The sequence below is a fragment of the Salvelinus fontinalis genome, chromosome 33 (assembly GCF_029448725.1).
Source record: "Salvelinus fontinalis isolate EN_2023a chromosome 33, ASM2944872v1, whole genome shotgun sequence".
NCBI lineage: Eukaryota > Metazoa > Chordata > Actinopteri > Salmoniformes > Salmonidae > Salvelinus > Salvelinus fontinalis.
In genome coordinates this window covers 23,302,458-23,316,705 of record NC_074697.1, presented here as the reverse complement: position 1 = coordinate 23,316,705, position 14,248 = coordinate 23,302,458, and the positions used below count along the sequence as shown (strand labels likewise).

Genomic DNA, 14,248 nt, shown 5'->3' with positions numbered 1-14,248 from the left:
GCATTTTACTGTGACTGTTCTGAGTCAATTGTTACATAACTGAATGAGAACATCGTCTGATACGTCTAAAGACATAAAAGAAAGGAGTACTTGGATCGTTCATAAACGGACTAACGAGCTGCTCCGAAATTCTTTGTTCCCTCATCTCTTTCCCCCACAAACTCTTTAAGGGATGAGCAGCTTTTTCAGAAATGCATGGCACATCACTAATTATATTTTCCAATGAAAACACTCACTGAAGTTGATTACCAACCTCTTCTATGGTGTCCATACAGGAACACACTTCTGTCTCAGTCCCCCCCACCCTCACCTCCTCCAAAGAAAGCTTAGGACAGCACAGCTATGTGCTAAAAAAAACATTTTTTCCCCCCAATTTCTTCTTATTGCTGTTAGCTAAATATACATTCTGGTCAGAATGACAGGAAGTGAAGGATTGGGGAGCCACATTAGTGTCGCACTGCTACGGGTCACATTACTTCAGACGATTGCTCCCCACCAGCTTGTACACAACTGAATCAAACTGCTTGAGTAGCTGATGCTGCTGAGGGAGATTTTTGGAAGGGGAGGTTTATCATCAGAAATTAAATGACCGCCTCTCTAAAATAATGGCAGACTTGATAGAGAAGGAACACAGCGATACCATGGGCAGACGGCACCCAATCATATGCAGGGAGCATCACAGAGGCAGGCAGAGATGGGTTTGTCTGAAAATAGCCCAGAATGTGTAGGGAAGGTTTTTGGGAAATTAGAATTAGGAGCTAAATTAGTAAATGTCTGCTGGAGACAATCTGTTCTCCAGAGTCAGCCAGAGAATCAATCTGTCCTCCACCCTCTCCTCACTTTTGCTCTCTCTCTCTCCCCCACCCGTGGACTAGCACCCCTCCCAGTTGTCTGTGAGGGAGGAGGGGGAGCTAAGGGTAGAATAAACCCAGGTAGGGCCTCCATTACTTGAACCCAGGATGAAGATTTAGGTGTCAGGAGCCCAGCATCGTGTACTGTAGAAATCCCACTGGGGCGTCAGACCCCCAGTAACACAGGCTACAGAGACTCAGGGCGCCAGACAGCGAGTGAGGGCAGGAGTCAGGAGTGTGTGTGTGTGCACGCATTTCAGATACTGTACTTCCACAGAGCAGACTCCAACCCCAAGTTGACCTCATAAATATAACACTGTAGATCTCAGTTGAGTAATACATGTCATCATCACAGGAGGATGGAGATGTTAGATAGTAGAGAACAGTAGAGCAACCTTAAGCACACAGTTGCTGTTGACCAGGAGGTTGCCAGGTTTGATGTCTCGATGTAGGATGCCAGCTGAGTGCAGGTACTTCAGTCCTACAGACAAAACACATGCCGGGAAGGATTCAGTTGAACGGTTTGATAACAGTTCCTTGTGTGAAGGTCCTACCCCGTTATTTATCATGACGATTCAAACTGATATGTGTGTGAATATCACGTTTTAATGTTTGCAATGTGATCTGGGAGTGTGTGAGCGTGTCGGAGAGGTCTTACCTCGGAGGATCTGATAGAGAAACACTTTGACGTGGTCTGAGCTGAGGGGCTGAGGTGACACGATGATCTTATGGAGGTCACTCTGCATCAGTTCTGTCACCACATAGCTGGACGAGGAGTGGTCAAGGAAAACAACACCACAAAGACTACACAGATATTCTGCAGAGAAGAGCTAGCTAGGTAGAGAAGAGGGGTTAATGGAAGTAAGTGGGAATGGGTCGAGGAAAGACTATTCACAGTGTCTGTTCTGTTACATTGTAACCTACATAAAATGTTGCCACCCTAAATGGATGTTACTGACAGAGGTTGGTCCAATTCCTCTGCATGTAGCAGCAGTACGGTATCGATCCATTGTCACAATGGGCTCCTGCTGTGAGTTTTAATAGACCTCTATGGTGGGGTCTCTATTTCCTTCTTTCTTTCTGCCTCTTTCACTCTCTCCTGGGAAAGGTATTCAGGCAGCCCTGTTTTGCTCTCCCTCAGTCATTCTGGCAGGGTAGACACATAATACATTACATGTGGCATACCTGAACCACAGCGCATAGAAACGGCTCTCTGATAGAAACAACTTAATCCTGACATCTAGCACTGTCAGCAGGCAGGCCAACTCCCAGAGCACACAGGCATCCCAGCCCAGCCCTGTCGTGTGTGTGTGTGTGTGTGTGTGTGTGTGTGTGTGTGTGTGTGTGTGTGTGTGTGTGTGTGTGTGTGTGTGAGAGAGAGTGAGAATGATTAGAGCTGAGTGTGCGACACTGCCTCATCGATCCTCCACAGCTCAGGCAGGGACTTCTAACAAAAGTGCGCACACACACACACACACACTTCATCAATAAAGATGGAATGAAGCTACTTGTGGCATAATATCAGAAGAGGAACAGAAAAGGCAGTGCACACACACCACACCAGGAAGGTTGAGGCTACATACCCGCTCGTGCACACGCCTGAAACACACGCACACACAGCCACAGCCAGTTGGAGAAGGCTGAGGACACTGGGTGCCTTGTGCTCCGTTGGGTCCTCGCCTCCCTGCAGACCCATGTCAGCTGCTCAACAACTCCCACTCTTTTTACAGCCATTTTTTGTTAGCTGACGCCAATGGCGACAGCTAGACCTCCTGGGGTCTGACACATAACGAAAAATACATAACAAGAAAAAAACACTTTACAATTTACATACATTTTAAAACAATAACATAGACATTATAGACATACACAATTTCAGTGCATTCGATAAGTATTCAGAGCCCTTCCCTTTTTCCACATTGTTACGATAGACTTTTCCTAAAATGGAAAAATATAAAATGTTCCTTATCAATCTTCACACAATGCCCCATAATAACAAAGCAAAATACTGTTCTTTAGAAAATGTAGCAAATGTATTAAAAATAAAAAACTGAAATACCGTATTTACATAAGTATTCAAATAATAATTGAGCTCAGGTGTATCCTGTTTCCATTGATCATCCTTGATGTTTCTACAACTTGGAGTCCCCCTGCGGTACATTCAATTGATTGGGCATGATTTGGAAAGGCACACACCTGTCTATATAAAAAGGTCCCGCAGTTGACAGTGCATGTCAGAACAAAAACCAAGTCATGAGGTAGAAGGAATTGTCCGTAGAGCTCCGAGACAGGATTGTGTCGAGGCACGGATCTGGGGAAGGGTACCAAAAGATTTCTGCAGCATTGAAGGTCCCCAAGAACACAGTGGCCTCCATCATTCTTAAATGGAAGAAGTTCGGAACCACCAAGACTCTTCCTAGAGCTGGCCGCCCGGCCAGACTAAGCAATCAAGGGAGAAGGGCCTTGGTCAGGGAGGTGACCAAGAACCCAATGGTCACTTTGACAGAGCTCCAGAGTTCCTCTGGGGAGATGGGAGAAGGACAACCATCTCTGCAGCACTCCACCAATAAGGCCTTTATGGTAGAGTGCCAGACGTATGCCACTCTTCAGTAAAAGGCACAACAGCCTGCTTGGAGTTCACCAAGAGGTACCTAAAGGACTCTCATACCATGAGAAATAAGATTCTCTGGTCTGATGAAACCAAGATTGAACTCTTTGGCCTAATGCCAAGCGTCACGTCTGGAGGAAATCTGGCACCATCCCTATGGTGAAGCATAGTGGTGGCAGCATCATGCTGTGGGGATGTTTTTCAGTGGCAGGGACTTGGAGACTAGTCAGGATCGAGAGAAAGATGAACGGAGCAAAGTACCTTGATGAAAACCTGCTCCAGAGCACTCACCTTCCAACAGGACAGCGACCCTTTTATTTTTATTTTATTTTATTTAACCTTTATTTAACCAGGTAGGCAAATTGAGAACACGTTCTCATTTACAATTGCGACCTGGCCAAGATAAAGCAAAGCAGTTCGACACATACAACAACACATAGTTACACATGGAGTAAAAACAAACATATAGTCAATAATACAGTGAAAAAAATAAAAAAATAAGTCTACAGTATATACAATGTGAGCAAGTGAGGTGAGATAAGGGGGGTGAAGGCAAACAGATATATGTATAAATAAATAAAAATATAAAAAGGCCATGGAGGCGAAGTGAGTACAACACAGCAAGTAAAATAAAAACTAAAAAAAACACTGGAATGGTTGGTTTGCATTGGAAGAAAGTGCAAAGTAGAGACAGAAATAATGGGGTGCAAAGGAGCAAAATAAATTAATAAATAAATACAGTAGGTAAAGAGGTAGTTGTTTGGGCTAAATTGTAGATGGGTTATGTACAGGTGCAGTAATCTATGAGCTGCTCTGACAGCTGGTGCTTAAAGCTAGTGAGGGAGATAGGTGTTTCCAGTTTCAGAGATTTTTGTAGTTCGTTCCAGTCATTGGCAGCAGAGAACTGGAAGGAGAGGCGTCCAAAGGAAGAATTGGTTTTGGGGGTGACTAGAGAGATATACCTGCTGGAGCGCGTGCTACGGGTAGGTGCTGCTATGGTGACCAGCGAGCTGAGATAAGGGGGGACTTTACCTAGCAGGGTCTTGTAGATGACCTGGAACCAATGGGTTTGGCGACGAGTATGAAGCGAGGGCCAGCCAACGAGAGTGTACAGGTCGCAGTGGTGGGTAGTATATGGGGCTTTGGTGACAAAACGGATGGCACTGTGATAGACTGCATCCAATTTATTGAGTAGGGTTTTGGAGGCTATTTTGTAAATGACATCACCGAAGTCGAGGATTGGTAGGATGGTCAGTTTTACAAGGGTATGTTTGGCAGCATGAGTAAAGGATGCTTTGTTGCGGAATAGGAAGCCAATTCTAGATTTGACTTTGGATTGGAGATGTTTGATGTGGGTCTGGAAGGAGAGTTTACAGTCTAACCAGACACCTAGGTATTTGTAGTTGTCCACATATTCTAAGTCAGAGCCGTCCAAAGTAGTGATGTTGGACAGGCGGGCCGGAGCAGGCAGCGATCGGTTGAAGAGCATGCATTTGGTTTTACTTGTATTTAAGAGCAATTGGAGGCCACGGAAGGAGTGTTGTATGGCATTGAAGCTCGCCTGGAGGGTTGTTAACACAGTGTCAAAAGAAGGGCCAGAAGTATACAGAATAGTGTCGTCTGCGTAGAGGTGGATCAGAGAATCACCAGCAGCAAGAGCGACATCATTGATGTAAACAGAGAAGAGAGTCGGTCCAAGAATTGAACCCTGTGGCACCCCCATAGAGACTGCCAGAGGCCCGGACAACAGACCCTCCGATTTGACACACTGAACTCTATCAGAGAAGTAGTTGGTGAACCAGGCGAGGCAATCATTAGAGAAACAAGGCTGTCGAGTCTGCCAATGAGGATGTGGTGATTGACAGAGTCAAAAGCCTTGGCCAGGTCAATGAATACGGCTGCACAGTATTGTTTCCTATCGATGGCGGTTACGATATCGTTTATGACCTTGAGCGTGGCTGAGGTGCACCCATGACCAGCTCTGAAACCAGATTGCATAGCGGAGAAGGTGTGGTGTGATTCGAAATGGTCGGTAATCTGTTTGTTGACTTGGCTTTCGAAGACCTTAGAAAGGCAGGGTAGGATAGATATAGGTCTGTAGCAGTTAGGGTCAAGGGTGTCCCCCCCTTTGAAGAGGGGGATAACCGCAGCTGCTTTCCAATCTTTGGGTATCTCAGACGACACGAAAGAGAGGTTGAAGAGGCTAGTAATAGGCGTGGCAACAATTTCAGCAGATAGTTTTAGAAAGAAAGGGTCCAGATTATCTAGCCCGGCTGATTTGTAAGGGTCCAGACCCTAAGCACACAGCCAAGACAATGCAGGAGTGGCTTCAGGGAAAAATCTCTGAATGTCCTTGACTGGCCCAGCCAGAGCTCGGACTTGAACCCGATCGAACATCTCTGGAGAGACCTGAATTTAGATGTGCAGCGACGCTCCCCATCCAACCTGACAGAGCTTGAGAGGATCCGCAGAGCGGAATGGGAGAAACTCCCCAACTACAGGTGTGGCAAGTTTGTAGCGTCATACCCCAAAAGACTCAAGGCTGTAATCGCTGTTAAATGTGCTTCAACAAAGTCCTGAGTAAAGGGTCTGAAAACTTATATAAATGTGATATTTCTGAAAACCTGTTTTTACTTTGTCATTTTGGGGCATTGTGTGTAGATTGATAAGATTTTAGAATAAGGCTGTAACGTAACATAATGTGGAAAAAGTCAAGGGACTGAATAATTTCTGAATGCACTGTACATACATTACTACATATACATGTGCCTTAACCCGTCACCCCTCCCTCTCTTATCACTCGCCTCACACACACACTCCCTCCCTCTATCACAAGGCCTCTCCCTTGCATACTACGATCCCATCCCCTCTCTGCTAGCGCCTCTCACACATGGAGAAGAGAAGTGCCAACCGGCCACACCACAGTGGCAAACATGAGGCCCAGGGGCCAAGGACCCATTTATCTGGCCTCGGCACAGCTCCAGATGCTTCCTTTCTGCTTGATAAAACTAAGCGCTTAATTAACACTCAGCGTCTCACCGACAACATTTTCTATATTATATATACACTGTGTGCATGTCTTCTTCAGCAAGAGACATGCACGGTTTAGCCTTAAAAATGTATTAATAATTCATGTTTTGTTACATTGATCTAAATTTAGAGCCATGCCAAATTGGGAGCAAATTACATTTCGCTATGCATCCATGTCATCTCAAAGTGACAATGACTAATAAAGACAACATATATTTTCCATAATAGTTGTAAAACCCCACGCAATGGGGAATTCTGACAATTCATGGATGAAACAACTCATTGCCAATCGCAATTTGAAAAATTGTCAGGAAATAACCCAGCAAAGCCCAGAAGGAGTCCCTTAATTGTATCAGTGACAAGGCAGGGAACAGATGACTTTTGTCCTGCCTCTAATACTGTATAATTATCCTCACACAAATCATCTGCATGCTTGATTCCTCCACTGAAATGCAAACTACACTCTTTCCTCTGAGGCTTGTGCTCGCTCGGTGGTGGTTGACTCTCTCTCTGCTGTGGTGACAATAACAAGGCTCTCTCTTTCTCTGGGTAAAAAGGCATGTCCTGATGGTGAGTGAGTAAGTGCGAGAACACCAGCCACTGGGGCTCTGGACACCTCTAGTCATTCAGAGGAGTGATGGAGATGGAGCAGAAAAACATGTGAAGAGAGGAATGGTTTGGAATCTGGGGATCAGTTTCTGTTATAAGAATGGAGTGCGCAACATATATAAAGGGTAGATCCCTGTGGACTGAGGTAGCTAGTTATATTTTTCTACACTGAAGCTCCAGTATTATTGTGTGTATGGACTTTAGGTGGGTTAGTCTGTGTCGGGTATGGCACCCCTGGCCTGCCCACCCGTGAGCAATCATTCCCCTTTTAACCATGTGACCTGGCGCTGAACACACTCCCAGAGGGCTCTGGTTACCTGTTACTATGCCAACCAACGCATCCAAGAAGTGGGAAGTGGCAGAGAGGCACCTGGGGCCTGCTGTATGTCAGGGAGCCAACCCTCCCCCTCCCTGCATGACTAACCCATAGAAAAGAGGATGTGGAGCAAGAGGCAAAGGAAACACACACTTTAGCAAGGTGAGGTAAGGGGAAACATAAGAGACACATGCAATTAAGGTCACAGTTATGAAAACGTAGGACACCAGAGAGGCCTTTCTACTGACTCTGAAAAACACCAAAAGAAAGATGCCCAGGGTCCCTGCTCATCTGCGTGAACGTGCCTTAGGCATGCTGCAAGGAGGCATGAGGACTGCAGATGTGGCCAGGGCAATAAATTGCAATGTCCGTACTGTGAGACGCCTAAGATAGCTCTACAGCGAGACAGGACGGACAGCTGATCGTCCTCGCAGTCGCAGACCACGTGTAACACCTGCACAGGATCAGTACATCCGAACATCACACCTGCAGGACAGATGCAGGATGGCAACAACAACTGCCCGAGTTACACCAGGAACGCACAATCCCTCCATCAGTGCTCAGACTGTCCGCAATAGGCTGAGAGAGGCTGGACTGAGGGCTTGTAGGCCTGTTGTAAGGCATGTCCTCACAAGACATCACCAGCAACAACGTTGCCTATGGGCACAAACCCAAAGTCACTGGACCAGACAGGACTGGCAAAAAGTGCTCTTCACTGACGAGTCGCGGTTTTGTCTCACCAGGGGTGATGGTCGGATTCGCGTTTATCGTCAAAGGAATGAGCGTTACACCAAGACCTGTACTCTGGAGAGAGATCGATTTGGAGGTGGATGGTCCGTCATGGTCTGGGGCGGTGTGTCACAGCATCATCAGACTGAGCTTGTTGTTATTGCAGGCAATCACAATGCTGTGTGTTACAGGGAAGACTTATTCCTCCTTCATGTGGTACCCTTCCTGCAGGCTCATCCTGACATGACCCTCCAGCATGATAATGCCACCAGCCATCCTGCTCGTTCTGTGCATGATTTCCTGCAAGACAGGAATGGCAGTGTTCTGCCATGGCCAGCGAAGAACCTGGATCTCAATCCCATTGAGCACGTCTGGGACCTGTTGGATCGGAGGGTGAGGGATAGTGCCATTCCCCCCAGAAATGTCCGGGAATTTGCAGGTGCCTTGGTGGAAGAGTGGGGTAACATCTCACAGCAAGAACTGGCAAATCTGGTGCAGTCCATGAGGAGGAGATGCACTGCAGTACTTAATGCAGCTGGTGGCCACACCAGATACTGACTGTTAATTTTGATTTTGACCCCCCGCCTTTTTTCAGGGACACATTATTCCATTTGTTAGTCACATGTCTGTGTAACTTGTTCAGTTTGTCTCAGTTGTTGAATCTTATGTTCGTACAAATATTTACACGTTAAGTTTGCTGAAAATAAACGCAGTTGACCGTGAGATGACATTTCTTTTTTTGTTGAGTTTATATCGCTCTGTGCATTGGGAGGAGTAATTTTGTTTCATGATGAAAAGTCAAGCACATTCATCCATTTCATAAAGCACCTGAAACGTCTTCCTAAATCCATATTTACATGTAATCTAATTGCCTGTGAGTGTCCCTCCCTACCTTATTGTTGCTGTGCATCAGGCTGTAAGCATCACATCTTCCTGTGTCAGGAGCAGTTTAATCATTATCAGGCTGTAAGCATCACGTCTTCCTGTGTCAGGAGCAGTTTAATCATTATCAGGCTCTAATCATCACATCTTCCTGTGTCAGGAGCAGTTTAATCATTATCAGGCTGTAATCATCACGTCTTCCTGTGTCAGGAGCAGTTTAATCATTATCAGGCTGTAATCATCACGTCTTCCTGTGTCAGGAGCAGTTTAATCATTATCAGGCTGTAATCATCACGTCTTCCTGTGTCAGGAGCAGTTTAATCATAATCAGGCTGTAATCATCACATCTTCCTGTGTCAGGAGCAGCTTAATCATTATCAGGCTGTAATCATCACATCTTCCTGTGTCAGGAGCAGCTTAATCATTATCAGGCTGCACAGGCCTGGCTGTGTGTGTTTGTATAGAAGAGTGTATTCACTTTAATGTGCTACTTGATTAAAAACACCCCCTCTACATAATAACCAGCGTGTAGATCTGGGGAGATGACATTCATATTCCTGTTCTGACAGAGCAGACCAAGACGGAGCACACACCAGCCTACAGTATTCTGCCGTGGGTGCTTAATAAACACACATGCATGCACAAACAGATGCACACACACAAAGACAGAAGGGGTGTCAGACCTCTCGCTCCCTCTCATTCATAAATGCACGCAAGCAACTTCAGCAGAGACCTTAATACTAAAATAGGTAGTCACTTCCGGAACAGCAAATTACTCACTATATCTGACACATGGATGCAGTCAGTTCTGAGTCAAACACACCACACTACTCCGAGTTAGAGAGCCTATTCAGATTAGCCACCCATTTCCAGACTCTATTTCAGCAGGATAATATAATTTTCCGAAGGGGGTATTTATAGGAATTCTAAGAGATAGAAAGAGCAGTGGGCAACCAGACCTATGCATGGTGATTGTGGAATAGACTCAATATCCAAGTCATTTCCTGACAATGTGTAACTCCCCATAACAGACTTCTGAAAAGCAGGCAGGCATGTGGTTGCCCTGAATGTGCTCTCTCTTTCTCTTGGCAGGTTGTGATAGCCCCATGCCATGTGACATTGAGGGCTATATACAGCCTGTTGTTGTGTCAGTAATTCACTAGCCTTCCTTGATGTGTGTGTGTGTGTGTGTGTGTGTGTGTGTGTGTGTGTGTGTGTGTGTGTGTGTGTGTGTGTGTGTGTATGTGTATGTGTGGGGTAATGAACATAGAAGGAATGCCGTGATAAAGATATGGAGACACGTTGGCTCAGATAACTCTGGAGATAACCCTCAGTGGAAGACAGTGAAGTAGTTGTTAGTTAGGCCTAGTAGAGGTGTTGGTAGGTGGTAAAATGTTAACCTCTCAAACCAGGCTGGAAAATTAGATGAGGGGACGCTAACCCCCTACAAAAGTACACCCAAGGAAAACAGCATGCACACCAAAAACCCACAGAGGAAATGCTTACAAGTTAGCAGAGCTACCGGCCTCAACCCCTACCAGGGCTCTAAACTACGACCAATTTGGTTTCATTTGGGACAAATTTTTCTGTGCGACCAAGCTCATCACTAAGCTCCGGACCCTGTGACTGAAAACCTCCCTCTGCAACTGGATCCTGGATTTCCTAACGGGCCGTCCCCAGGTAGTGAGGGTAGAAAACAACACATCCGCCGCGCTGACCCTCAACATGGGGCCTCTCAGGTGCATGGCTAGTCCCGTCCTGTACTCTCTGTTCACCCAACCCCATCATTAAGTTTGCTGACGACACAACGGTGGTAGGCCTGATCACCAATGACGATGAGACAGCCTTTAGGGAGGTCAGTGACCTGGCAGTCTGGTGCCAGGACACTGACCTTTCCCACAACGTCAGCAAGACAACGGAGCTGATCGTGGACTACAGAAAACGGAGAGCCGAGCACACACCCATCCACAGGACTGTAGTGGAGCCGGACGAGAGCTTCAAGTTCCTCATGTCCACATCACTAAGCATACGTACAATGTCAGAGGCTGACGCATGCTGAACGTGGAACTAGAGAGCTCGGTTGTTATTGAAAGTTTCTGAAAAGGTTTTTCTTGAGAATACAAATATTTACTAGCCTACCTGTTTCATGTGGATCCCGCGACGTGATTATCCTCAGTTTCTGGGACCACTACTATCTGTCCCGGGATACTGCCAAACCCTAAAAACCTGCTGCTTGGTAAAGCGGTTAGCCTAGCTACTCGCTATGAAGCTAGCCAGGTTTCCTTGACAGTTTGAACACCGCCCTCGATACGGTTAGCCCTTGCGGCTGGTAGTTCCGGGCTTGTGGCTGTTTAAATCCCAGCTGTTTGTTGCCGTTTCCGTTGGCCCTGAGAGCTGTGCTGGCTGGAACTGCGTTGAGTACCAGCGTTAGCCTACGTTGCTACCATGACAAAGAACAAAGTCTAAAATCTTTCAAATTGTTGCATGTTTCATTTATATTTTTGTTCAGTGTAGAATGACTATGTGTGCAGATGATTACACACTCTACATGTCAGTGCCCAAAACCAGTGAGCTCACTGAAATTATAAATAAGGAGTTGCAGTCAGTATAAAAATGGGGGATAAATAATAAACTGGTCATAAATAGAGCTGAAACTAAAAGCATTGTATTTGTTTTAAAACATTCTCTAAAACCTAAACCTCAACTGGAATTGTGTAGAAATGGTGTGACCATTGAGCAAGTTGAGTAAGCTAAACTGCTAGGTATAACATTGGATGGTCAATTATCATGGCCAAGTCATATTGACAAAGTTGTTGTGAAGATGGGGAGGGGTATGTCTGTTATAAAAAATGTTTGTTTTTTGTATTTTTTACACAATTCAACTGTACTAGTCGTTCAAGCTCTGGTCTTGTCCCATCTTGATTACTGTCCGGTAATATGGTCAAGTGCAGCAAAGAAGGACCTAGCAAAGCTGCAGCTGGTTCAAAACAGAAGCAGCACACCTTGCCATTAACTGCACATACAGAACTAATATCAACAACATGCATGCCAGTCTTTCCTGGCTGATGGTTGATGAGAGACTTAACTGCAGCAAATCTTGTTTTTGTGAGAAATATTATTGTATTGACATTTCCAAACTGTCTGTATAATCAACTTACATACAGGGTATGAAAGACATACTTACCTTACCAGACATGCCGCTAGGAGTCTCTTCACAGTCCCCAAATCCAGAACCAATTCAAGGCAACACACAGTATTATATAGAGCCCTGATCACATGGAACTCACTTCCATCTGAAATTACTCAAGCAACAGCAAAATTTGCTTTAAAAAACATATAGAAAACACCTCACCTAGTTGTAATGTCTATGTTAATGATTTTAAATGTATCTAAATTGTAAAGTGTATTTTTCTTTCTGCATTGTTGGGAAGGGCCGTAAATAAGCATCTCCCTGTTTGTCTACACCTGTTGTTTATGTGACAAATACATTTGATTTGATAATAATTGTTGTAATGATAAGGCTTCACTGTACTGTTATTTCCAGTGGTGGAAAAAGTACTCACATGTCATACTGTAGTAAAAGTAAAACATACCTTAACAGAAAATGACTCAAGTGAAAGTACAGATACCCCAAAAACGACTTATGTAGTACTTTAAAGTATTTTTACTTAAGTACTTCACACCACTGGTTATTTCCAAGCACCAAAAAGATATGCACCATTAATACAGCAAAAACAGTTTGCTTCTAGCCCAACCAGGTCAAAAGATCTGACCCATATTACCAGGGCAAGATTTTTGTCTTCCTATAGTGGATCGCCGGGACTGCATTTTACATTCATAAACCATGTTGTGGGCCATTCTAAAACTACTTGCACGTATTCAGTGATGTTACTTGGTGTTGTGTGGGAAGGCCTGCCGACTTGAAGTGCTTCCTACTAGGTATCACGGTCGGTAGCTAACGTGGCCTACATAAGAAATAATTCATATTGACAGCCATCTAGATGTGCCCTTAATTAATTGACCAAAATTGGCAACCAGTTTAACTTGAGGACCAGAATGTTGACCGCGGCACCATACAAGTGGCAAAATAGTTGGCAAGAGATTTTTCATGTGCCAATTCTGTGGCACGTGGTGTATGAACTGACACATAATAATAATAATTGAAATGATTATACAAAATTCTTGCCATAAACAGAATGTTATGTATTTGGGACATACAACCATCTCAGCTCTGCAGATTTTGCTATGAAGAGACAGAATCATTAGATCCATTATTTTGGTATTGCCCCTATGTAGCTTGTTTCTGGTCACAGGTTCAGGAATGGCTGATAAATCACAATATTTATTTAAAATTAACCCTACAAATAGCACTGTTGAGAGATTTGGAAAACCATAGTCAATCAATCAACAATATAATAATACTTTTAGTAAAAATATTTATCTTTAACTTACAATCTGTAGATACTATGTAATTAGTCAGGTTCAGAATTTCTGTGAAACATCACAGCACAGTTGAAAAATATATGGCACATGGAAATCATAAGAGGGCAGTTTACAGAGATAGGTGTGATGGACTAGAGTAGCTGAGGGGTGGGTTTACTGAGATAGGTGTGATGGACTAGAGTAGCTGAGGGGTGGGTTTACAGATATAGGTGTGATGGACTAGAGTAGCTGAGGGGTGGGTTTACAGATATAGGTGTGATGGACTAGAGTAGCTGAGGGGTGGGTTTACAGATATAGGTGTGATGGACTAGAGTAGCTGAGGGGTGGGTTTACAGATATAGGTGGGATGGACTAGAGTAGCTGAGGGGTGGGTTTACAGAGATAGGTGGGATGGACTAGAGTAGCTGAGGGGTGGGTTTACAGAGATAGGTGTGATGGACTAGAGTAGCTGAGGGGTGGGTTTACAGATATAGGTGTGATGGACTAGAGTAGCTGAGGGGTGGGTTTACAGATATAGGTGTGATGGACTAGAGTAGCTGAGGGGTGGGTTTACAGATATAGGTGGGATGGACTAGAGTAGCTGAGGGGTGGGTTTACTGAGATAGGTGTGATGGACTAGAGTAGCTGAGGGGTGGGTTTACGGATATAGGTGGGATGGACTAGAGTAGCTGAGGGGTGGGTTTACGGAGATAGGTGTGATGGACTAGAGTAGCTGAGGGGTGGGTTTACGGAGATAGGTGGGATGGACTAGAGTAGCTATGGGGTGGGTTTACTGAGATA

At 44.9% G+C, this 14,248-nt stretch overlaps 1 protein-coding gene across 1 annotated transcript in view; it reads right to left on the bottom strand.

Moving 5' to 3' along the window:
- Positions 1 to 14,248, bottom strand: part of LOC129831845 (serine/threonine-protein kinase NLK) — an 80,888-nt gene that overhangs the window by 23,959 nt on the left and 42,681 nt on the right. The window contains exons 4-5 of the mRNA XM_055895342.1: positions 1,510 to 1,616; positions 1,247 to 1,332 (exon numbers count right to left, since the gene is read on the bottom strand). Of these exons, the coding sequence (XP_055751317.1) occupies positions 1,247 to 1,332; positions 1,510 to 1,616 (193 nt within the window). The remainder of the gene's footprint in view (positions 1 to 1,246; positions 1,333 to 1,509; positions 1,617 to 14,248) is intronic.